The 21,368-nt window shown below is 39.1% G+C and overlaps 2 protein-coding genes across 2 annotated transcripts; both read right to left on the bottom strand.

Annotated features, from left to right (window-relative positions):
- Positions 1-2,877: 2,877 nt before the first annotated feature.
- Positions 2,878-14,696, bottom strand: ndnf (neuron-derived neurotrophic factor). The gene is made up of 4 exons (XM_008335451.3): positions 14,299-14,696; positions 7,159-7,353; positions 6,125-6,249; positions 2,878-5,611 (listed from the first exon to the last, which is right to left on the bottom strand). The coding sequence occupies exons 2-4, from the start codon at positions 7,350-7,352 to the stop codon at positions 4,215-4,217; spliced, it is 1,716 nt and encodes a 571-aa protein (XP_008333673.1). The 5' UTR covers position 7,353; positions 14,299-14,696; the 3' UTR covers positions 2,878-4,214.
- Positions 14,697-16,561: 1,865 nt separating this feature from the next.
- Positions 16,562-21,089, bottom strand: LOC103397662 (60S ribosomal protein L5). Its single transcript, XM_008336012.3, has 8 exons — positions 20,945-21,089; positions 20,061-20,130; positions 19,841-19,956; positions 19,526-19,660; positions 19,209-19,411; positions 18,531-18,708; positions 16,886-16,974; positions 16,562-16,710 (listed from the first exon to the last, which is right to left on the bottom strand). The coding sequence occupies exons 1-8, from the start codon at positions 20,945-20,947 to the stop codon at positions 16,611-16,613; spliced, it is 894 nt and encodes a 297-aa protein (XP_008334234.3). The 5' UTR covers positions 20,948-21,089; the 3' UTR covers positions 16,562-16,610.
- Between the last annotated feature and the right edge of the window lie 279 nt (positions 21,090-21,368).

The raw sequence follows: 21,368 nt of genomic DNA, 5'->3' as shown, positions 1-21,368 counted from the left end.
TTACTCCCACTTAGAAGCAATTTTATCAGCACAAAAAAGCAAGGTGGTGGTGGGTGGCTTTATTGGGGTGGACCACCGCCAGTGCAGCAGAGGTACTGAGTATACAAGTAGACATACACTTGTACCCAGCTGGACACACAGAGGTACAGAGATCGTAAATGTCAGTGTTAAAGGGATATTTCAAGTGTCGTTGGTTTAACTGACACAATATTTACACTGGCGTCACAAAGTATTTTGCTGTTTCTGTGAAATTGTCAAAGGGAGGAATACTTTGGTGCTACAGAAATTAAACTATACTTTTTGCATTTAGGTTTTCCAAATGTAAGGGGCAATCTTGAGATTTCTGCAGGACATTTAGCTTAATTGGAATCATCATCATTTGGAATATCTGACCTTGGTGAAGAGCACGTGAGACCCGTGTTTTGAGAACTGGCATGTTGCTGTTCAAATAAAGGGACCTCAAGTAAAAGTTGATTTTGTACTTTAAAAGCTTGGTCGATTAAGCTGAATCAACGGTGGAATCTGCCCGTGTCGTGTTTGTTTCCACTCTTTAAACTCCTACAAATATACTAAACTTATACGTCACTTCCTAGGAAAGGATAAACGTAGGCAGTTAACACAGGGGTCTCTTTGTATGAGTGTATGTTGGCGTTAAAATGTTTGTAGAGCAATATCCTGAACCCTGCCAGCAAGGTAGACATGTTTGCAGGGAGGTTAGGAAATGAGAGCTGCTTCAAGAAAGGCTTATCCTTACAATATCTGAAATTCTCCTCTACATTACACATGACATGCCCAGAGTGGCATACATAACTAGAGGATTAATTCATGCTCACCTAAGCCTTCATATATTCCTTATCGAAGAGTATGTTTTAAAATCTTAATTGAATCTAGAGAGAGTCTGTCTCCTAGATTTTACTCTGGTTTCTGCCTCTTATACACTCTGAGCAAAGCCCTAGTAGGGCCTCATCAGAAAAAACTGTGTATATACTGTATATATGTGAGGAATTTAATGGCACCAAGTTAGCTGGATGGATATGGTATTTTCTTTACTATTTTAATTATCTATTTTGCATAGGTGCAATATCCCTGATGCCTGACTGTGGATCTGGAGGCCATGGTGACGTCACCTAAAGTGATTTCAGAGTCCAGTCTTATCAGGGTTTTTTTTAAGTATATTCAGTGTAGGACCAGGGATATTTTGTCTGGATGCATTGACAAATACAGTTACATATCATCAGTTGTTTAACAACGGATGTTGGTATCATGTTTTCTTATAATATTCCCTCCTGGAAGCATATATAATGTAGAAATAAAAAACTGAACAGAAACTAAGTGAACTAAAAAGCACTATTAATCAGGTTTATAGCTTGGATGCTGACAGTAACGTTGTTATGTCTCATATCTTTATCTCAGTGAGTGCAATGTTTGGGTCCATTGTGCCCCACTTGGTGACAATAGGTAATGTTTGGTCTAAAGAAGGCTAGCCTGAATCATATTTCTTCTCTGTTGTCAAAGTCTTTTCCATCCTTGAAAGAGTAGTAGTACATAACTACTTGTCTGAGTTTGAATTACTGTTTCATTTGTAGCCTGTGGCCTTGCAGCTGAGGACAGAGGCTTGGCAGGACAGTGATGTTGAACAAACTCCAAAAGCCTTTTCTATCGCACTATTTTCAGTTTTTTTGGTAAATCCTATTGGCCTTGTGTGTACTGTTGTTCTGCACAAACTTTGATTCAGAGACCTTCCCTTTTGTTCACCTCAATTTGCCCACATATAAAATCCCACAAATCTTTCAACTACCACATTTCATTAAAATAGAGTCACGTCTTAGGGTCGGGCACCTCATAGAGGTCAGGGCTTGAACAGTCAACTACATACTCCATCAATACTTGCATTGGGAGTAAGGAGAATGGGGAGGGGATCGGGGGGGCAGCAGCTATAATTGACTGCCGCCATTACAGGAAGCAATGAGTTCTAGGCAAATAGCAGGGTAAAACACATGGCCTTAGCCGCGTGCCACCTTTGCCCCAAGCCTTTCCTGACAAACGTGGAAACGGTCACGCTGTACGACAGCAGAGGAAATGCTCCCAGCAGAGCACGGTGCAGGATACAGGTCAGGAGTTCCCACCATAAGAAAAGAGGAAACCTGATTTATGACTTGTATTCTGGTGAGCCTCAAAGGGACTTTTCAAATACATAAATTATATAAATTTTAAGCCGCTGCTTGTGCTCTGTGTGGCTTTAGTTCCATGACGTAGTAAAGCCATTTTCTAGCAAATATGCATTGTCTTTTAAAATTCGGTAAGTGCAGTGTCATTTCAAACATCTTTCTTGTCTTCAGCAAAACAAAACCACAACGTAAGAGAGGAAATTTTTCAAAAATTCTACAGAAGTATCTGCATTTATCTGGGCAACATGACTACAGAGACAGAGCTAAGCCCTTGACCGTAGGTCTGGTTTAAACACTCGTACGGATGCCTGAGAAATTCTCCCGTTTCCTTGCCAGATTGGTGGAAACTAGATAGCAGTGCCCTGCACATCCTCCGAGTGGAAACGTTTGATTGACAGTGAATTGTGGCTGTGAAGCAGACCTTTAGTGCAGCTACTTCTAGTACCAAGGTCAGAGTGGAAGTTCAGAAGCAACATCTGCTTTTCACTGACGCAACAAAGTCTGTTTCCATTCGAGTGAGATCGTGGATCTTAATCAGGATGTGTGGACATGTGCACCTACATGCATCTGGTTTTTCTCTTGACCAATTTGTGGTAAACTGATAGGTCTAAATAGTATTGCAACGTTTCCAATTCTTCCAAATTGCCTTTAAATGTTTTTAAAGGTGAAAACACTTAAATCGTAGAATAATAAAACAGCAAAAAAAAAGTGTCATTTATGATACATATTTTTATTTGGTAAGCTTTTTGAAGTATTTTCGAGCATCCTTATTTTCACTAATAAGAACTGACCTGCTCCCGTGTGATGTTTAACTGTGATTCCTGTGTCAATCAGTGCTAATGTACCAATACCTCACACAACCAAATTAAAAAAAAAACTATCCCTTTAATACATGTGCGATTGAATACAGAAACAGACAGTATATAATAAGAGCTGTAAAGAGCAGTGGACAACATCTAAGTATGATAGGTCATTAAAAAACATAACTCTTTGCTATAAAATATGCAAATACTCTCTTGTCGACACAAAGAAAATAAAGAAGCTCAGATGCATGCTGATTTTTTTTCTGCAAATCTATAATTAATATCTAAAAGACTATGATGTTTATGTTGCCTTGAGGTAATTAATTATTAATACTTTTGTGACACTACAGGTGCCATAAAGGAAAAAGAAGTACAGCAAAAACTCATTCTCTGTTTTAGCCTTAAATAAAAGGTTCAGGTAAAGTTAGACGCAAATCCTTGTATGGGTTCCTGAGTCTGTAAAACACAATAAGTCACAGGTAAACTGCTGAGTAAAAAAAGCAACACCCAGGTTGATGGCAAAATGATTTGTTCTACATTAAGTGTTTATGTACGTTATTATTCATAGGACAACTCAGTACATGTGACACACACACACACACACACATCTCCAGCACAAAACTATTGACGCGATGGGGCTTTAACAGCATCACTGGCCGAAGGTCGGGAATGTCTGGAACGGTCGACAATTGGTAACTCCACGTAACAGTTATCATTTAAAAGACAGACAAAAAAATGTACAAAATAATTCATATTATTTTCTAAAACGTGTGCACACGCAGTCACACAGAATGTTTGCGGTTGCGTGTGTACACACATATACATATACATATATATATGTGCATATATAGAGATTTACACAACAACATAGGCAGCTCCCTTTGTCTCCTCTGTCCAATGTCACTGGAATGCACAAACCTGATGGGACACGGAGCAAGTGTCATGCAGTTACAAAGAAACACTGCAACTGGAAAGATTGTCCTCCTTGTAGCTGCATGTGCTTCAGTGGCAGATTGGTATCAAGCCCACCGGCCTGGAGACCCCAATGCCACCATGCATTACATCATGAATTAGAATCTTAAATATACAAGTTGATGTTTCTCCACAAAAAGTACAGTCACAGCCCAGAGGCCTCAGCTGCGCGAGTCTGTTTACACTCTACGGTAGAATAACGCTTAGTTAAATAAACTTATTTCATATATATTTATATATTTATAATAGATATATTCTTTGCAGAGTCATTTTAACAGTACTTCCTTGTTTTAACCAGTTTGCTCTGGTACTTCACTGAGTGTCCACTGTGTCCAACGACATAAACGTCCAGCATGTAGGTCTTCCCAGGTTCCAGACCTGTGATGGTCTCTGTTGTTACAGCTTTCTGCAGATTTGGACTGTGGAAGTACTTGCACAGGACCTTTTCTAATTTCGTGCGGGTCTCGGGCCCGGCACATTGGTTCTGCTCCCGACGTCTCTGTTCATCACTGTAGTTATCAGGTACCTCTTTGCGGTAAATGCAGTATTTGTTAGGGTCCTGCGTGCCCAGCCAGGCCACGGTGACAGAGGAGCAGGTGCGAAGCTTGTCAAAGGCCTTGATGCGCGTGTCTTCTGGGAGTGAAGGGAAAGGCTGTTTGGCGCTGGGTCGTGTGGTGGCGAGCACCTTCAGGGTGGAGGCTCCTTTCCTGCTGCCCCGCAAGCGGATTAAGTACTTGGCCTTCGGCTTTCCTCTCAGCTGAAACTGTTGGACACCTTCCACATTCTGGGAGAGCAGTAGCCTACCGTCACGCCTCACCTGCACCTGCACGGCGTCCAGACAGGTGTGTACGTACAGGGTCACCCTCTGATGGGAGGAAACTGGAGCAAAACGCAGAAACTTGCTTCCTTTTCTTTTGATGAAAATTTCTGATACCTTGCCATCTTTCAACTCCACCGTCTTCTGACGGGCTTCCTCTTTGGTCCGGGCAAAGGTTCCCACATACGCCGTGCTGGTGTTGGTGGCAGAGTTGACGGCAAACACATCAAAATAGTACTGTGTGTTTGGCTTCAGGTCCGACACAGTGAAAATATTTTTATTGCCAATGCACACCTTCTGAATGTCTAAGGTTTTGGACTTGGCTGCGTATGGTCGTGAAATCTTGTTGCTCATTAGTCCGTGATCTTTGCCTAAACCGTTCTCTGAGCGACCAAAGCCAAAGTGCATGAAGTCAAACGGGCTGAAGTCTCTGCCAGCCTTCGGAGCCAGCATGAAGGCGTCATCAGCGCTGATCTTAGCTTCTGCGGCACACATGCTCTTGAAGTTGTGTTCCTTGTTAATGACCACACAGTAGTGGACAGGCTGACCCATCACGAAACCCGTGGGTGTAGGCTTCCAGGCAAGAGTGACGGTGGTGTGGCCCAGGCCAGTCACGTCCACACGAGGGTCGTAGGGCAGCTCGGGGTACGGCTGGTCTGACTCTGGAGTCGTGGTGGCGTACACCTTGAAGTTACTGTCTCTCTCTGTGGATAGAATCTCCAGCTCGTAGAGTCCAGAGGGCGTGCTAACAGCCACGTAGGACTCAACGTCATTTCCCTTGTAGGAGAAAAGCTCTGTTCCTTCATCAACGGTCGTCTGCTCTTTCTGCTCTTCCAGAGGTTCAGATTCTCCTTGAAAAGATAAGACATAAGGAGCACAATGTGAGGTTTCAATGGCATCAGTCAAACATGTTGGTGGGGACTTTGCAGTCTTTATCTTTTCACCATTACAAAGCCCAAAAAGCTATTTTTGTCATATAGCAGCACCTTTTAATGTTAATTTAGCCTTTTCCAAATAGAGAACTATTCATTGTCGAAGAAATGTGAAAAGAATGAGAAGAAAAAGGGAGAAAAAACACAGACAGACTCGAGTCCAGCAGAGTTTGCCTGAGGACGACTAAGATAGCCTAAATAGGAGGAAGTGATGGTTTTGATTTAGCAGCAGAACCCTGCCCTAAAATTATACACATCAGCTCAGGTTGAGTCAGACATAAGTGGTCAGACGAGACACCATGACTGTGTCTTAATTAAAACCCGCTAAAACTCCAAGCCTAGCATCACTGTGCCAAGTAATTGTGCAGAGTAGTGATATTTCCACGTAACCCATCATTAGCCTCTCCTGCTGCTGTCTGATGTCAAACATACCTGATCCCTGGCCACTGGCCTCTTCTGGCAGCTCCTGTAGTGTGAGTTTCCACTCCAGAGGGGCATCGCAAGGTGTAACCATCACAGACAGGGGTGTGTTGTCTTCTTCCACCATAAAGTAGTACCTTTTAAATGATAGGCCAGATATAAGCACAGTTTATTTTTTGTCTGTTTGGCTACACCTATACACCTTTTTACTACAGCAGCCGTATGTGTATGTGATGTGGCTTTAAAAGACATTAGCTGACTGTAGCATTAGCAATTAGCAACTATTGAACTAAAAAGGGAAAGTATCAAAAATGAGAGCAGCTTTTCAAATCAGTTATTTGAAAAAGTATGTAAACAAAAAACAAATGTAGACATGGATGTTTACACTGTCTGATTATCTAAAATAACTACAAAAATGGCACCTATGGGTATAAATACTACATAAAACCTGTGATGTACTAAGTCCGTTCTCTGAATCACGGTTTGACAATTTAATAGCAGTTATTCAAACACTTCTCAGACATCAACAAAGCTACATTTCCTCCTGGACAGTCAGCCATCTGCACTCTTATGTGCTCTGCTCTGGAGACAAGCTTAAAACATGGCCATTAAATCATGTTGGATCAAAGTAGGCTTTAAGCAAATAACACCTCATTTTCTTAGAATGATATTAACTCCCCTTTTCAGTGGAGACACCACTGAAAATTAACTTCTAAAAATGTACACTGTGTATAATTTAGATGCATCAGATCAACCGCAGTCATGGTGCACAAACTGACAAAAACACACAACACTCATTTAAGTCAGTGGCCATCAAATATTTTACACGGCGTACCAACTCTGAAAATATTTACCCCTTGAAGTACCACCAGTGCAAACAACTACTCAAAATACTCAGCAGCACAGGCATAGATTACGCAGAGGAAAAGTTATTCTAAAAAACTAGGTACACAACCAGTAGACATGTATGGTACCACAGTAGACATCTTGAGTTCTTAGAAGCACCAGATCTGTTTTCTTGATAAAATAATTTAAAAAGTCATCACCTTTTTGATGTGTCCCTGAAGAGGTACCCACTGATCTCTGCTCCATCTGGAATGACGGATGAGTCGTGGTACAGCATCTTGTCTCTGATCTGCATTTGGAAGAGCCCTTCGTCTCTTGTGGGCAGCTTCTGTGCCATAGCACTCAGCTCCAAAAGCAGCAGCAGCAGCACACTCCAGCGTTTACCCAGCCTCATTCTGGTGAACAATTACAAAATGCACAATAGGTTATTGGGTATAATAGTCACTTCATATGTTCAACAACCAATCACACGCATTCAAACCTATGGCCAATTTTAACAATAACATTAACCCCTAATGAGCACATTTTTGGGCTGTGAGATGAAACCAGACTACACTAAGAAACCCCACGCACACACCAGGCTGGATCACTTGGTAAACATTACCATGTTTTAGAGTAGTATCCAATTAAAGTCCCAGGTTTCTTTTTCCCCTTTTCTTTAAAACTCAAATGTAAATATGCCACCTTTTAAACATAAAAAGCTGCGCAAGAGAATAAGCTTAGATTTAGGACCAAATGATCATGTGACTTAGTCGATAACGTATGAAGAGCTTCCAACAAATGACCATTGAAAAGGGTTTCTTCTTCTTTTATTTTGAAAGAATGGTCTTCTCTTCATTCATTTATTCTTTGCTGCTTAATCCTAGTCAGGGTCATGAGGGGAGCTGGAGCTAATCCCAGCAGTCATTGATCGAAGGTCGGGTATACACTGGAAAGTTATCTAGTCTATAGCAGGGTCACATGTAGAGAGAAATAAACTTAATCTCTCAACCTGCATATCTTATGGACTGTGGGAGAAAAATGGAGTTACCTCCCCTCCCATTTTTAAAAATCAATTATTTTTTGTGTAGTGCATTTAACCCAAACACCACCTAACTGTGATTGACTGTGAGCAGTATGGAAATATCTGAAAGTGTAAAAATCTTGGTATAATTTAATAATAATATAACAGGATTTGCTGGTTTGAGGACAACGGGAGGCTGAATTTAGCTAAGATCCTCTCATGTATCGCCTACTCTTGTGTTCCCCACTGACTGCAACTAATGAAGACACCAAATCCACGGTGTCAATTAACATAATCAATGCAGATTAGCCAGACGTTTGTTACTGCAGGAGAGATGACGTCCTTTAAATGACCCCTGTTTGCAGACACACATACATCCATTTATCAGGTTTTTCTGATGTTTACTTAACCATAGACAGAACACACTCATTAACATGCCTGGCTCAACGAGTGAGGTAATAACATTTGTTTACCTCAGTGATGATTCTGAGGTATTCTGAATTTAGGATGATTGACTCTGCACTATTATCACATTTAAACTACACAAAATTGATTTTTACATATTTTTTGGTTGTGTTATGATGATTTTCTTTTTTTTTTAGCTAGATCTCATCATGTTTTTAATGTAATTTTGACTTTAGATTTAACTTTTGTATTTTCTTGCTAATCTTTTAGTTTAGTTTAGTTTTAGACGTCATCTACAGACTTTTCTGCTAATTTCAGCAATTTATGGGAATACTATCTTTGGCTGGGGGAGGGAGCAGCTTTGAGGTAAGGCTCCTTGTCTGCCATATCAACTGTTTAAGTCCACTCTGGCCTTTTTCTCCCAACCTCAATGGAAACATTTTGGCTCAGAAAGAGGAACCAGTGCAAAATCTCTGCCAAGTCATTCCAAAAATACTCCTGATGAAGAGGAAAGCAAAAAGGGGGAAGACAACCAGCTAGCATAGCATAACTATTCATTAACTGTAATTACTATTGAAAGCAAAGTGACATGCAGTTTAATGAAAAAAAGTTCTTTATGAAGTTGACTGACATTCACTTTCATTTGGCATGAACTGAATGGGCTGCATGTTGTTTAAATTTTGTTTTCGATCTGCCGAGGTAAACAGCAACACTGAGCCTGGATCTGCTGAAGATTTCTTCCTGTTAAAAGGCAGTTTTTTCATAAGATTTGCTGAGTGTGTGATTTAATTTGGGTTTCAGTAATATTCATAAAACCTACACACATTACTCCATTTTTCCCTGTTGTATTTTTATAGGAGGCTTATTTTAATTTAAATTTTAGTCCATTGAGACAAATGTACAAATAAAATTGCCTTAACTTGATTTTAGTAAGAATTTCACTGAAGATTTTTAAACCTAGTTTTACACAAAGCACTTTTTAAATAACTTAAATTTGGTCAAATAAAAATATAAATCATTATTTTTAATATGTTTAAAAATGCAAAACAAAAACATATTTAACTAGGACTTTCAACACCGATAAATGTGACAGCTGCTGTCAGGTCTCCGGTCACACTGCCAGTCTTTGGAGACCAACAAAGACTTCATCGAAGTTGGACTCACACAGAGAGGGGAGGACACTTATCCTTATCTCTTCCTTTCAGCAGCGTGGTAGTTGCACCAAAGACATGTCTATTAATACTTGTAATGGCTCTGAGGAAGGTATCCACAGAGAAGACTTCACACCCACAAACCCCCAATGACATGTACACATACTCCAGATACTCCCTCACCCCACACTGATTTCATTACACATATCATGAGCCATCACTCACACTGCAGAGTGATTTTTCTTTTTTCAACACTGTCAAGACCGTGTTGTTTCTGTTGGTTCTGTGGCACTGCTGGCTGCAAGTATTAGGAAACATCTTGTTCATGCTGTGCCATTGGTTCACTGCCTGTGCTTTTAAGTCTGCACTTATTAGAGGAGATTTCACAGACAATTTTCATAGGAGGTACAGGAAGTGGTTAGGCCCGCATGAGTGGAGGGGCTGGATTCTCCCCCTGTAGTTCTAATGTGAGCTCTTCCCAACAAAGCCACTTCTGAAGGAGTGGAGAAAGTGGTCAAATATTTTTTAGATTACAATTGGAATTTGAAGATCGCCTGGATTAGCACGACTAGGATTTACCTGGGTTGTTGGGCTTGGCTCACTTTCTAATGCGTGTGGTCGTGTTTTTGGCCTTTGTTATAGAAATTAGATGAAGTATCTCTTTTGTCTGATTCCTTTATTATTTAAGTGTCTTAACAATGATTTGACAAATGTCTTTCCTGGCTCAACACAACAGGAGGAACTTAAATTAAACTGAGAACTTTGTGTATGACTGGAAGGAATCCTACCAGTCCGTCTCTTTGGCTTTTTGTTAGATAAAATGAATAATACTGTCCTTCTGGGGAAGGAAGGAGTTGGAAAAATTAGTGTTTGCCCTAATATATGGAAATACAGAGTGAGATTAAAATGTACGAAAGGTTTTTTTTATTATTATTGTTTTTAAGGTCATGTTTTAGTCTACTCACTGATTAAGTCTTCAACAACAATAATTTGAACTGAAAACGTGAAGAACTGAATATGGAAAGACTCTGTTACAAATATAAATCTGTTAATCATAATCCAAGTACACTTGTAAATAATCTGAGCCTCCACGTCTGCTGCCATGGAGAGAGTAATTAGAGCATCTGGAACAAATAAAACATTTACTCAGAGCAGGGAAAAGGACATGATCAGGATTTATGGAGCAGATCAAAGGAAACCTTGCACACGATCTTGTCAACCATGTTGTGCTGCTCATTTTTATTTGCACATTTCGGTACAATTAAAGTTTGTTGCTTTAATTTAATGAGCTTAACAAAGTTTCTTTTGGTCAAAAAGCATGTATTTGTGGAGTTTTGTGAGGTGGCGAAATGGGATGGAAACACGATGAGAGCATAGCACTTGTACAAAATAGGGTTTTTCTTAGAAAAGCATGTACGTCTCTTTAATGTAAAACTACATGACAGCAAATTAAACACATACATTTTTACTTCCAAAAGTGTAATGTGCAAGGTGTTTTAATTTGTTTTACTAATAAACACAGTACTACAGACTTCCTGTAAAGGCATTATCTTTGTATGATTGTTTAAAATAGTAAAAAAAAAATACTATTATTTTGCACTGATGTGCTATGTTGTTACTTATTTTTTATTTATGACTTTTTGTGCACATTTGCATGGGGCATTACAAATTGAGTTGTTATTGGAATCATTACTTCAACATATTTTATTACCAAGCTGTAATCCAAGTAGGTCTGGTGACACTAGACAAAAAAAAAGATCTTCTTTTAAACTAGAGACTGTGGTACAGGCTCCCTTCCAAAATGAAGATTTATACTGTATGTGTGTGTGTGTGTGTGTGTGTGTGTGCCTGTGCACAACCAAACCATTGCATTCCACCACTCCGCTCTGAATGCTAGTTTAAATATCCCTCTGGACCTGTCTCCTGGCCATCCACAACATTACCCGCAGTTCTAGTTACTGAACTCTCCACATCATCAAAACCACCGATGCTGGCACCATTACATGATGGGAAAGATGAGAGCCGAGTTTCCCTTCCCTTTTAATGCCCTCCCTTTTCAATTCTCTACAGTTCATTCTTAAGCATTTAACACGGCAGCCTTCCAGAGGAATACTGCTCTGGAAGGGAGAGCCTCAAGAAACTGGCAAGTTGCTGGGTTGCCAAGAAAGAAAATCATCCAAAGTTGACACTTGGTGTTGGCAGTGTGGTTAACAATGTTTTGCTGTACATTTGTTAATTGCTCTGCACAGTAGTAGAAAGGTGTGTACAGTACCTGGTTACAGGTTAAAGATGTGTCAGTGTTCATGACAGAGTTCTTTCTTATTTCCCATGTGTGTAGTAAATGAAGTTATTGTTGGTGGTGATTACAGTAACAGTGGTAGTGTTGGTGAGGTGAGACACCCTGGTAGACGGTGGTAATGCTAGTGTTGTTGGTGATGCTAGTGGTCTTGGTTCTGTTGTTGGAATCATTTTAGGGAATGGTAGTGGTGTTCATGGAAGTGCTGTGGTGGCGATGGTAGTGTGTAGTGTGCTGTGTTGACAGCAGTGGATAAGCCTGGGTGTCAACAAAGGATAATGATCACCATTTTCTTCTTTAGATCTATATGACACCAACAACAGATGGTGATAAAATGTTCTAATTGAGTTTCAACATAAAACACAATCAGTCACATACATTGATTATTGCAACAAACCAATTACATTTCTAATCCTTTCTAATTCCTGCTTTTAAGTATTAATTTGATGATATTGAGCGACATGATTTGTCAGTGAGAGAAATGCGTCCCATAGATGGAAGAGTCAGTCAGCTCTGTGTACGAGCAGTTTCTTTATTCTACTGGAGCCACACTCCCATTCAACCCAGTCAATATATTTAGTCCTCTACGAGTTAGCATGCCCCCTATCAAGTTTTGTTGCTTCAGCTCCCGGACTTAACCAGTTATTCATGCATAAGCCTCTGATAGGAACTGGCCCAGAAAGTCATTCACGCGTTGAGCAGCATCATCATCATAATCCTCCTCCTCAATCACTTTGTTGGTTTTGTTGTAAGATGGCATCACAGTATGATTATTATCTTGGAAAAACTGCAACGCAGCTCTTAACAGTGAAAACAATTACACATATCTAAGTGTACAATCTTTACTTTAATATATAGAATGTAGAAAATAGATATTAGAATGTAAACTTGCAGTTTGTTTTTTACGAAGTAACAATTTCCATTTACATATATGATACTCCATACAAGAGCATGCCAACCTCTTTATACCTCTGTCCGCATCACAGGAAGAGGGAACTACTTGCTCCGTGTTAAAAAAAAACACTTTCTGAAGAATCTATAATTTGCAAATTGTAAATGGCATGGCAGCTGGCCACTGCTGCTGTACCATAATGAAAGACTCTTTGAGGGGAAGAGACGAAAAAACACGGAATACGGGCCCTGTGGCTGCAGCAGGAAGCGAATCAAAACAGTATGTAGCAGTTCTTTTGCTACTTGTCCTCAATGTGAAACAATAAAATCTAATTCAAATTAGAAGCTGACCTTCTCTGCCCCTGATGAATGCAGGACTTACGACTGACGGAATTCTGTGGGCCTCAAAAAGTTTTCATATGCAAAACTTTTAGGGTTGTGTTTGTATGCATGTCTGCTGTGTGTGTGTGTGTGTGTGTGTGTGTGTGTCTGAGTGACTGAGTGAGGGAGAGAGAGAGAGGCAGTGTGGCTGCACGGCTTCACTGCTGCGGTCGCAAGACGCACTTTCACGAACCTGCACTCACGGCATACTGACACCCCGCCAATCAGGTGAAAAAAACAAAACACGGGTGACACGAAAACAATTGTTTTAAATAGTAACATTTCACTTGAATCACTTAACACCTATTGATAACTACAGCTATTCTTGACGTCCAACGCCGAAACACGCAAGGAACCAATGAACCCAGGAACCCTTCCTCTAATTTCCTGTTGTACAATTGCTCCAACACTTTAGTCGTAGTAATACGTAATGCTGGTCGCTGCACTGATGTTGTAAAGTACTCTGCACTATTTAATTGTCGTAAAATCAATTTAACGTCCAGATATTAACGGCTGTTAGGTTTTCTCTATTCTACACCACCAGCTGAAGACCAGCTACCTGACGTAAGCACACAGTCTTTATATATGTATATATATGACAATTTACATCTATATCCTATAACCTTTGACCTTAACCTCAAAAGCAGGTTCTGTCTCTTAAGGTCTCTGTCTCCGGATCATGGCTGGAGCATTTTTTAATCCGCAAAACTGCCTGTATTACAAAAACAAAAAACACCTATTTTCTGACATAAACTGATTGATACCAGAAGATATGCGAGGTACAGTTACTCCTCGTACAGACTCTACTTCCCACTGAAGTTTAAAAAAATGAAGGTAAATGTGTGAATGTTTTTGTTCCAAACTAACCAAATTGGTTACGAATTGCTTCGACATTGCTAAACACAAAAACGTGTGTCGCGTACATCAGTTCCAGACATGAGGGAATTAGAAAACCTTGTTTTTCTGGAAGAATGGGAAAAAAACCGACGTGTTTGGTTCTGAAAACGTAAACCTGGAAACGTGTGTGAAAACTTACTTCTGCGGCACGAAGAAACCCGTAACTGTCGCTGTTTTACAACATCCAACATCGATACTATATATATTAATATATAGATTTAAATATATAGAGATAGATATATGTATAGCCCTGCGGACTGTACGGCAAGTTCTTTTTAGATATCGGAAAAACAGAGTCGAATCCTTGAATCCTTACCTCCGACTGAAGGTTCGCTTCTTATACTTCTGAGTCTTCTTCTTAAAACTGGTGGAAAGTGGAGATAATTCAAAAGGAAAAGTGTCTTCGAGTCGAAAATAGTAGTTTCCAACTCTGCTGCCTCTCCGAGTCCTTCTCCTGCAGCCCAGAACACAGCAGACCGGGACTAAGCTCTGCTGCTTTCTTACAGTTTTCCTGCCGATTTAACTGCTTTGTGGTGGGCAGGAGGGAGGGTGCGAGTGCGTGTGAACAAGCGCGAGGGTATGCGTTTGCGAGAGAGAGGGAGAGAGAGAGAGAGAGAGAGAGAAATACCGCCCCCTAGTGTTTGAGCCACTCCGCCGCTGCGCTCCCTGTGGAAAAGAGTGCTAAGAACCAGGAACAGTTTCGGAACAGTTCCACTACCTCAGCTGAAACTGAAGGGAAAATAAAAATATAACACTTTAAGAGAGCAACGTGGCATTTTCTTTAAATACATACAGCTGCCGTTTGAAGAGATTAGTAAGTAAGACATGTAAGTAAGATTGGAGAATTTTTAAAACAATAACTATGAATTATTTAAGTAATGTGTGACGTGTGGTTGTTTACATCACGTCATTGCTTGTCAACAGAGGGCGATCTATAACAATATTTAGGGGTGAATTATACTATATGTATATATGTATATACAACATGGAATACATAATTTAGCTAAGTGGTTCTAAAACTATGGTATGTGTACCATATGTGTTAATTGGCTCCCTCTAGTGGTACAGGGTTAACTGCATCAAATTCATATTAAATATCACTTAGTTGTTATATAGAGCTGTGGTATACTCGCGTTTGGTCTCTCTGTGTGTGTACTTTCATAATTACATTTTATTGGCAGTTGTATAGCTACGTCTTACAGTTTGGCTAAAAAACATTCTGTATATTTCTATTTATGGGACGAACACAACCGTTTTTTGAAAATTTACGATTTTTGACTCATTGTTTATTATATAGCAATGAATCGGTTTAAAAACACATTCAAACTCATTTGCTATGTCTTTATTTAAAGTTTTAAATTTAAAGTTAAGAAGCCACGCAAGAGTTTAGACGTCATGGTGGTACCGCAGCGACATCTAGTGTTTGATAAATTCTAATTTATTTTGTTTAGTTGATGAAATTGATATTCTTTAATGTAATCGTTACTAATGAAAATTTAAAATAATTATTAAAATAAATGGTGTAATTGTTATATATGTGTAAAAACAAATGTGTTAATCTTCCTCAACAACCTATTTGGAGCAATTGTAAAATAGATAATTTAAAAAAAATAGTGCCTAAAACTAAAGCACATTTGCTTTTATTACTATAAGCTTTATAAACATATTTTTATATGAACGAAACAAGTACTCATAATGACAGTAAAAACTACACAAACAACTACTGTAGTGATTAAGCCACAACCGTCTGCAGACATAATGGAGTCATTTTATATGAAGGTATAATGAAGTTTTATTACACTGCATCAGTAAGTTGATAGATGATTTTCATCAAACATATTTCCCCCAGTCTGAAAATGGATGTGTGAATTCTGCCCTTAATGAAGATGTCATGTGATTTTGCCTTATTGATGGACAGACAGAAAGAACAGATGACTGTTCTTTTTGAATTAGTTGCACTGCAGTGATGTTCAGCTGGATGCAGTTATGATGATAGGAGTGTCTGCTACTAAGTTCACTGGAGGGTCAGTCCATATCAAAGGTCATACTGGGGATGTCCATGCAAATTGAGAGATTAAGAGTTCCACACCAAAATAAAAAATGTTTAAGTAATTGAGGAGTGACATCAAGTAAATGTGTTCCTTTTTAAACTGATGTTCAATTTCATTCGTCTGATGTGATTTCAGATCACACCTAGAACATCCCAAGTGGATCCAAGCTCTCAGGAATGTAGCCTATCAGTACCTCATTCCCATTTTAACCAGGTTCTTAAATTTGAGAAAGTACAGAACAACCACATCCTGAGTATTGTCAACTGCCAATCAGAGAAAAGCAAACAGACTGTAGACAGAATTTGTCTTCATTGATAAAATGTAATCTAAGGCTCATTCTTAAATCACCTCAATTTACTTTGCATATACATTAAGTCAGGCTTACATAATGAAATTTCTGACTGAACTGAAAGTTGTCATTAAAAGAAAACCACCATCTCCTTTCCTTACATGACCAAACCACTCTTGTTCATCAACAGTACCATAAATCAGTCTAAACTCTTGACGAATCCACACCAGAAGACTGACTCATTTGAAAAAGTTTATTTGGGACAAACTCATTAGGACCGTGTAAATTTTATTCAGCATCCTCTTGTTCTTGAGCTCTGAGGAAACTGGCCTTTTTCTGGGCAACACGGTCTTTTCTCTGGGCCAATGACAACTTGGCCCGGTTCCACCTAGTGTTACAAAGACAAAGTAAGAATTAGCAGAACGAATAAATGAATGAGAGAGAGAATGTAAAGACCAAAGCAACAGATCATCAGTGGATGTAGTGAAAGGGTGGAGAACCTTTAGGTAAATAGTTCGCCTAGAAATTCTCCACCCATTACAACTACAAATCAAATTCCTCACCTCTTCTTCTTGACTTCTTTGGGAGGCTTCTTTTCGTGGACAGGGTTTTCACGAATGGCAGCATGAGCCTTCTTGTACATTTCCTCAATCTGGAGGGAAAATAAACATTTTTACTAAAAACTAATAACCAATTAATCTACAATAGTGAACAAATGCCCTAGTGTAGTAACTAACATCTCACTCCCAATATAGATGATAACAACAGTTATGGGTGTGCTTTTAAGAGATTTTATGATGTCACCATGAAGCACACATACACATCTGTATGGATGAAATGGTATCCAACAGTACACATGGCCACAATTTAGTAGAGTTGATATCCAGTATATTTACATTGAAAGCAAATACCTTTGTTATTTATTAAAAAATGACAAATGATGAAGTATTTGATTATTTGAACAATAGAATATAAAAGATGAAATCCTAAATACAGCAGGTATTTTGCTACTCCAAACTTCTACTGTGACACTACCTCTTACTAGGATGCGATACTACTGCCTCATGATGTGCTTCTTATAAATTGTAGTTTTCCCTGCTTTTGTCCCAAATACACCCACAATGTGATGTATTTGATGCATAACCAGGGCCCATTTTAACAACGATAACATTGACCAGTGTCTATCAATAAGAAGTCACTTCATTACATGCCTTAAATATTTTCCTTTCCCTTCTCCACCACTACTGTAGTTGACTAAGAAAACGTAATGTTCCTACTATAACACCATTTCAACCCAACTTTAGAAGCCATTTCTGTGCTAACCACCAACTAATGTAGTGATGCTGGAAGTGATTAAATGACTCGTGCAAGCAGCGGTTAGGTTCCCTCGCAATAGTGTCAGAGATAGCTGGAATTTTGTTCCATTCTGAAATATATATGGTTCCCCGAGACAATTTGTAAATGTACATTTTTACACTGTATATTTTTTGGGGGCTCATGGGTATTTGCGCCAATGGTTGTGTATGGCTAAATACATTATAAACACACGTGCAGTTACAAGCCCTATGTATCTAAAATTGATATTTAAATCATTCTAATTTTAAATAAATCATAAAAGATATGGTTCAGGTTACAACAATAATTCATATTATTAAATGAGGCGTTTTAGCAAAACATTCAACCATAAAATATGACTACCAAAAACCATGTGCCAGGAAGAAAGAAATCACAACAAATGTTTTATGCTCATGTCTTGCTAACCAGGTCCTTAATTATTCATTTACATAACAGTGAAGTAAAATATAACTAACAGAACAGAAATGTGCATTTGTAGATTTAAATGGCACAAAATTTCATCATAGTCATTAGAATACATAAACTATTCAGCATTTAGTCAGCAGAAAAGTGAACTACATTCACTGAGAAGCAAAAGCACAGATTGTTGCAGAAAGACCAGCATTAACCATGTGCATTTAATGCTTATGCATGGCTGTAATGGAGCAGACTTCCATGTTTTTGCTTGAGCAACTGACTAGAATGTATTAATGTACTGGTTTAGAATTAAAGTTATTAATAGTTAATAGATTCCAAAAATGTTAATTACACATGCAAGATCTTTGAGAATGTTGTGACAGTGTGGTCTGAGTAACACCATCCTTTTTTTCTTAATATAATTTGCCAAACTGGGAAAGTAGGACAAGGACTTGCCGATTCAGGGTTGACTCCATTCTTGATGAAGCGAGAGAACTGCTTCTTGTATGCTTCCTCATCCTCCTCCATCAGGTAGCTCATGTACTCCGATACATTGATGCCCAAGATGTGCTTGCGATGGACTTCGGCATTGAACTCCTTGCTTTCTGTATCGTATCCAGGGAATCGCTTAGTGCTAGGAGACAAGAGAGTGAATTTAATGAGGTAAACAATATAACTGTATTGTGTATTATGAACATAGAGATTTATTTAAAGAGGACAGTGATACTGTTGTTTTGCCATGAAATGTTTGATGCAATTTTAGAAAGAAAAAAAAATTCACAGAGATGTAACAGCCCTTAGTTGAGTCAGTGTATGCAATGATGTCTATGAACCATGAATGCTGTTTGGAAATAACCCACACTTGATCAATTTACAAACTTTTACAAACAAACATAAAAAAAAATTCTCACATGAAACCCAAGCAAAAAAGACTGGGCTGCATCTGGCTCAGGATTCCTATCTAAAGGTTTTAAAAAGGAGGAAGCAATGGGTTGACGCCTCAATTAGCTCACTTGAAAAGAGCAGATTTATTTACAGACTTTCCAAGTTATGTCCCTCCTAACAGTGACTCATTGGATTTTAAAAAACAAAAACAACACAAAGCTTAGCACATTGATTTTGTTAAAAAGTTACCTGTGAGGGATGGAAAGGCCTCCATCTACTGCTCCCTTCAGAGCACCAAACACCTTGTTGCCTGTAGTGGTTCTCGCCAACCCAGCATCCAGGTAACAGGTGAAGGCACCAGGCTGACCATCAATGCTCTCTACGTTGAACTCGTCACCTGTCACCTCCACTTGGCCCTCATACACCTTATCAAGACCAAACTTATTCAGCAGCTAAGGAAAGAAAAGAAAAACAATTCAGGTTTCTCCGACTTTACCAACCTATATGGGCTTACCAGTGATCGAAGTTACAAATGAATGGGACTGACAAAGAAACCCAATACGTACTCTACGGGCCAGCAGAAGACCAGTGCAATAGGCTGCTGCATAATTAGTCAGACCCACACTGATGCCATATTTTGGCAGCTCATGTGAGTAGGCAGCACACACGATCATATCACCTTCAATCTTGGCATAAGCAATCTGTAACACAATTGTAAAGAATATTTAATAAACCTTACAACACAACTAAGTACTGTTTAACATCACACCAAAATAAATTAAATAAGCCATGAAATATTCTACAGTAAATTCAATTATCAAAAAGACAATTGCCTAGACAAATCAATTACCAAATTCAAAATAGTAACAAAACATGCTTACTTGGCAGACAATGTCCCTGTTGGAAAAGCGGACAATCATCCTGTACTTAGGTGTGTTGTATTTGTTCTTATCTTGGATGACAAGGCGCTTACGGGCAAAGTAGTCAGTCTTGCCCTCTGAAAGCAACACAAGCAAACAATAGAACAAGCTTTAGCATTTTTAAACCAAACATACATGTACACAAGAATAAATCTGAAAGTCACTTGTCACAAGTTCTTACCTCTCCTCCTCCTGAATTTGACCTGATACCTCTTGAAGTAGGCCTTGTTTTTCACCACTTTGACAAACCCCTGTAGACAAACAAAAACAAAATTGGTTCAAAAATACATTTAGGTACATGTAAAAGTTAAAGCTCAACTTAAGGTTAATGGGCTGTCAATGTCAGCGCTAACAACTTCAAATGCTCAAAAACTTTATATTCTGAAAAGGATTGGCACTGGCTAAATAAAGTAAAACGTGACTAAAATAAATAATTGGCACAACGCTGGTCAGGGTAACCTGTGACAAGACATTCAATGTAAACTGGGGAACACTTCTTCAATGTAATAGCTGAAAAATGATAGCTAAGGCTAACTTTAGCCAACTCTTCCATTAGAAATTACAGGCGGCTGTGCATACCTCATTCACAAAACTGGAAAATTTATAAATGACGTGGAGCAATTTAATATAATTTGAAACATCACTGGCAAACAATTTGTGATAATGTCTGTCATCGAACTGTCAGGCTTCACGTCCAGCCAACACTGGGTCTGTTCAGCAATTCGAAAACCATGTAGGCAATTGACGATGCTGCTACGTCGAGCTGACGACAGGTTAGTGGAGTAACGGAATACTACAAATCAAACTTCAGTGACTTAATTTGTAAAAGCTTAAGCATATTCGTATAGTAATTGATGTTAAAGGGGTCAACGACCAACAGGAAACCTTGAATTTGAGAGAGCAGCTATTAGGCCACGTTTAAGCAGAGACCGGGGTGAGCGTTAGCATAGAGGAATCTAAAATAATCTTCGTAACAGCGACCTTTTTTTAAACATCTAACTACACGATGTATTGTACAGAAGACCTATCAATGTACAATGGCACATATTGGTACATATTACCAACCATTTTGCAGTCTTTTCGTCTCCTTATTAAGGAGCCCGGAGTCAAAGACTTGAGTTTGACTCTGCTGCACTGGAAAAAGGAAGAAGCTAGCGCGCATGCGCGATAAATAACGCGTCACAGGATGAACCTCTGAAACACCATAATGCACAGGATTTAGCTCATCGCCCTCTGCCGGCGTGGAGTGCCATACATATTATGAAGAAGTATGCAGTACAGTTTATTATTTTTTGCGGTTGCACAAAATCAGCATGAAATCAAGCAATCAACACCTCATTCGTCAAGAACGTTACATAATAAAAACTGTCACTGTTTTAATCAGTGGTTCTAGGGTTGCCAACCGTCTCTTGCAAAACAGAATCTCCCGTATTTAAACCAAACTATGAGTACCGTATTAAGCTGAAAAGGGAGGCAAGTTGTCCCGTTT

The sequence above is a fragment of the Cynoglossus semilaevis genome, chromosome 2, assembly GCF_000523025.1.
Source record: "Cynoglossus semilaevis isolate Cse_v1.0 chromosome 2, Cse_v1.0, whole genome shotgun sequence".
In the NCBI taxonomy this organism is placed as follows: Eukaryota; Metazoa; Chordata; class Actinopteri; order Pleuronectiformes; family Cynoglossidae; genus Cynoglossus; species Cynoglossus semilaevis.
The sequence above is the reverse complement of the archived record's forward strand: the minus strand, read 5'-3'. Positions and strand labels throughout refer to the sequence as shown.

Excerpts from the sequence above, each read along its gene's own strand:
- ndnf (XM_008335451.3), bottom strand. The coding sequence starts at position 7,352 with ATGAGGCTGGGTAAACGCTGGAGTGTGCTGCTGCTGCTGCTTTTGGAG. Across the intron at positions 6,250-7,158 it reads TTCAGGGACACATCAAAAAG|GTACTACTTTATGGTGGAAG; the intron begins GTGATGACTTTT and ends ATCATTTAAAAG. Across the intron at positions 5,612-6,124 it reads GGCCAGTGGCCAGGGATCAG|GAGAATCTGAACCTCTGGAA; the intron begins GTATGTTTGACA and ends TATCTTTTCAAG.
- LOC103397662 (XM_008336012.3), bottom strand. Across the intron at positions 18,709-19,208 it reads GGCCTTTCCATCCCTCACAG|CACTAAGCGATTCCCTGGAT; the intron begins GTAACTTTTTAA and ends CTTGTCTCCTAG. Across the intron at positions 16,711-16,885 it reads AAAGAAGTCAAGAAGAAGAG|GTGGAACCGGGCCAAGTTGT; the intron begins GTGAGGAATTTG and ends TTGTAACACTAG.